This window comes from Photinus pyralis, unplaced genomic scaffold (assembly GCF_008802855.1).
Source record: "Photinus pyralis isolate 1611_PpyrPB1 unplaced genomic scaffold, Ppyr1.3 Ppyr1.4_LG8, whole genome shotgun sequence".
Lineage (NCBI taxonomy): Eukaryota > Metazoa > Arthropoda > Insecta > Coleoptera > Lampyridae > Photinus > Photinus pyralis.
Genome location: NW_022170819.1, coordinates 35,364,488 through 35,368,457, shown reverse-complemented (window position 1 = coordinate 35,368,457; position 3,970 = coordinate 35,364,488). Strand labels below are relative to the sequence as shown.

At 38.2% G+C, this 3,970-nt stretch overlaps 1 protein-coding gene across 1 annotated transcript; it reads right to left on the bottom strand.

Moving 5' to 3' along the window:
- Positions 1-228: 228 nt before the first annotated feature.
- On the bottom strand, positions 229-1,248 carry LOC116179302 (trypsin epsilon-like). Its single transcript, XM_031499059.1, has 4 exons — positions 1,149-1,248; positions 917-1,091; positions 472-859; positions 229-411 (listed from the first exon to the last, which is right to left on the bottom strand). Exons 1-4 carry the CDS (start codon positions 1,192-1,194, stop codon positions 277-279), a joined length of 744 nt encoding a protein of 247 aa, XP_031354919.1. The 5' UTR covers positions 1,195-1,248; the 3' UTR covers positions 229-276.
- Between the last annotated feature and the right edge of the window lie 2,722 nt (positions 1,249-3,970).

Below are 3,970 nucleotides of genomic sequence, written 5' to 3'. Positions count from 1 at the left end.
AAAAAGTAAATTTTGTCATCCTTCTTGATCCCAATTCGGTCAAACTGTTATCTATAGCTTCTCTTCAGAACCATTATGCTCGCAGCTCTATAGTATATTGAGGTAGGGGAACATTTTGTATCTAACAATAATGAAAACAAGTTACAACTAAGTTTCTATATTTGCACACATATTTATCATAAAGATCTGTTCAAACGACAAGGATTAGTTATCAATGAAACTAATAAACTTTGTACACATTATTTATTTCATAGTGATTTGTTTAAACAACAACGATTAAACATTGATGAAGTCTCTAAGTACAGCAACATTCGAATAAACACCTGGGTACCTTGGATCGGCACATCCCCATCCCCATGAGACGACACCAACTTGTACACCATTGGAAACGAGTGGGCCACCGGAATCACCCTACGAATTTATAAATTGTTAGCCGTTGACGTATAAACAACAGTGGGTGTCTCCACTTACCTGGCACGAATCTTTGTATGTGTCCATGAAGCAGACCATTCTGTCGGTAATTCCGCCACCGTAGTCACTGTTACATTTCTTTCTATCAACCTCTCGAACCTTAACTGCCTGCAATTGTAAAGGCGATGAGCCACCGGATGAAAGTGCGCCCCATCCTGATACTATGGCGACACGACCTCCTTCTGTAGAACCGGCGGCAACTAGTGAGACAATTTGGGCACTTGCGGACATTTTTACGTGATTACGGAGAACCAAAACAGTTACGTCATAGTCCATTGTGGATGGATTGTAGCTGGGGTGTTCATCCTTTTCCTTTACTTGCACTTCGGTGCCAGCTTGGTTCCTTATACTGCTTCCGTAGCGAATGCTCATGTCTCCAGCTCTGTACCTATTAAAAGGGCATACGTTAAAAGGTTACAAAATCGATGTATTGCAAAATCCGTACTTGATGGTGCAATGTGCGGCTGTCAAAATTAGATCGGGTGCAATTATAGATCCTCCACAGATGTGGGTGCCCCAAACCTGTAGGGAAATTTGATAGGGGTGATCTTCAATGTTCACATCGTATCCGCCTACAATTCTTCCATCTAACTGAGGAAGTTCTAGACGGCTGCGTTTCGCTTCAATGGAAGGTAGAGGTTAATAACACATATTTATATGCGACATGGTTCACTTACCAGCTGCAAGAGCAAAAAGCGCTGAAATCAATACTAGTTTGAACATGGTTCACCCAAAAGTGAGGAGCGATTGTCGCTTCACGTTTTTATACCGATTACTCAAGTGGACTGATTAGGAGATCAATTGCAACGTAAAAAAGGTGACTGTGAAGAATTCTGTATCTTATCGCTTATCGTCGTTAACAATTCGTTTTTGTCTCCTTTTGATCACTTGAGATTTAAAGGTTGATTGGTTTCGTATCAGTATCTTTTTTACGTATTACTCAAAAGACATTGTCTGAAGATATTGGAATACTCAACTTTTCAAGAAGCATATGCGCTATCTGTGAGCGCGTTACTTATTATTGAGTTAGCGTTTCTTAGAAATCATGAAAGATTTTCGTATACCTTGAGATGGCGTGCAATTTCAGTATGTAATATCCATGAATTTGGCCTGGAGCTTAGCCAGTGTGGAAAAGATAATTTTGAGCAAGCAGTGGACACCTCATCCATCCTTCTTTTCTTCCTTTCATGAGCTCCGTGAGAAAAAGTGACACTAGTCCCGTATGAATGACAAAATGCGTTGATTTAGTCCACGGAGCACTAAAAAGCAAAAACTCGAGAAAAAAGAAACTTTTTAATATTATTTGTCAAATCGTCCATCACTTTCACTAAGGAGGAAGCGACTTTCGCGAATATGGGAAGAGGTATCTCGATATGGTCCAGTTTTAACGGCGTATTGGGCTCAATGGGACAGTTATGATGGTCTAAAGAGAGTTGGAGGACATGAATGCTAGTGCTAACGGAGAGCAGGAAGTTCTACCACAGATTCACGATGGCATACCGGGAGGAGTGACACAAACCCTGGTTAAGGTGCGGGAACGATCGTATTGGGTGAATTGCGAACAAGATGTGAAAAATGGTGCAGAAAATGTGCAGTTTGTGCCAGTTAACAACCCTCCAAAAATTGACGTTTTATTCCAAAATAAGTGAAATTTTAAGGATGGGGGACTGGGAGCTCCACCTCACCACAGTTGGAATCGAGGATGAAATAATGCAACCCTTCTTGCATTCAGAATGATACTTTTTTACGCAAAAAGTACTAGAATGTACCTACAAGACAATGATAAAGCGAAGTGGCATCCTTCCTTCTACCTTCTGATATTTTTATTATGCGGGTGCAAGAAAGGTGTACAGGAGACGGCTGTACCTTCGTAAAGCATACCTCAATTGCTCGGAACCCAATTTGCCGAAGCAGGAGAAGACGACGTCAACTATCGTGTGCCGATTGTTCAAGATGAATCACACAATTTTTAACCACCCACGAAGCGTTCAAAATGAACAATTCTGACCAAAATAATGTTTGTTCAGAGTCCCAGTGCCATGTAATTGGAATTTTTATTCTGTATGGTGTCTGGTTAAACAAATAAATAAATAAATAAATAAATAGTGGTGTGGGTTGTAAAATAACGATTTGTAAGTTACATAAAAAACGGTTATATTACGCGTAACTTACAAGAGGTCGTTTTTTATGTAATGTATTCCTTTTATGAAATTTACGTAACACGTTTTTTATTTAAAAAAAAACGTAATTTTTGTAAAGTTACATAAATGTAATACCAATTTGATACATTTTGATCGGTACTACCACAGACCATCAACGGTACTACCAACGTAAACGATTCACCGTTGAATCTAGTTTGGTTTAATGAAGATGATACAGCTTCTAATTCGCGATCTGGAACTTCTTCTTCCAAACGACGAGTGATGGCGAAATACCTACTGCTTGGGTATTTTATTTAATACACCAAAATGTATAATTTAACAAGTGTTTTTGTTTTGAAACCCACAAAATTCAAAAAGGTTTATGGAATATTAAAAAAAAACATAAAAAAACATAAATGACAGGTAATTTTACAAAAATATTTGTAAATTACGTAAAAAACCTAAATTACTGGCAATTTTATTGTAAAATTACGTTTTTTTTTAAAATGGTAAGTTACCTAAATAACATAAAATACCTTAAAAAACATAAACAATTGGTAATTTTACACGTAATATTACGCACTTAAAAAAAAGTGTAATTTCACATCATTGCCTAAATAACATTATGAATAGAATATGAATGATTTAAGTATACATTTCTTGTACACGGTTTTTCCTTTCAAACGAATTTAAAGTTAAAACCATTGTAAGAACTAAACAAAGCAAATTTGCGAAAAATGCAGTTTTTGGATTTTAAAACTATAATATATATACAGTAAACCGAGGGGGAAATCGCAGATAGAATTTTGTACACCATACATCCATTTATGTGGAAATCCATGGATATCCACCGGACATCTTTGGACATCCTCGGAAATCCTCTGGATATCCTTGGAAATCAGCGGATCTCCATGGACATCCTCGGATCTCCATGGATACACTAATACATCTGGAATGTTTTTGGAAATCCGCTGACATCTTCGAATTTGCTCTAGGACCCCTTAATTACACACCTAGGTGCATTGGAAAGCCGGGAATAGCCATTCGAAATCTGTTGTAATTGCACTAAAATACAAGGTCTACAAAAAAGTCCATCGCAGTTCTTAGCGCATTTTTGCAAATTTATTTATAAAAAAGTAGCTGCTGGCTGGCTGCGGGCCCATATCAGAACGATTGTAGAAAGACGAGTAGTGTACATGCACCTACCGGGGCCGTGCAATTAACAACTTTAGGGACGGAGCTGCATGTGGAGGGTCACCGACATCTGGGTGCCATCCCCTACCCTGCTGTAACTAACCTGGGGATTTTTGAGTTTTTCCTATCTTCTTTCATGGTTTTGATCCCATTGCTTTCAAATT

Bases quoted from the DNA above. Each gene is read 5' to 3' on its own strand.
- LOC116179302 (XM_031499059.1), bottom strand. From the start codon at position 1,194: ATGTTCAAACTAGTATTGATTTCAGCGCTTTTTGCTCTTGCAGCTG. The intron at 1,092-1,148 runs GTAAGTGAACCA...CTTCCATTGAAG, and splicing joins GCTTTTTGCTCTTGCAGCTG to CGAAACGCAGCCGTCTAGAA. The intron at 860-916 runs GTACGGATTTTG...CCCTTTTAATAG, and splicing joins GCCGCACATTGCACCATCAA to GTACAGAGCTGGAGACATGA.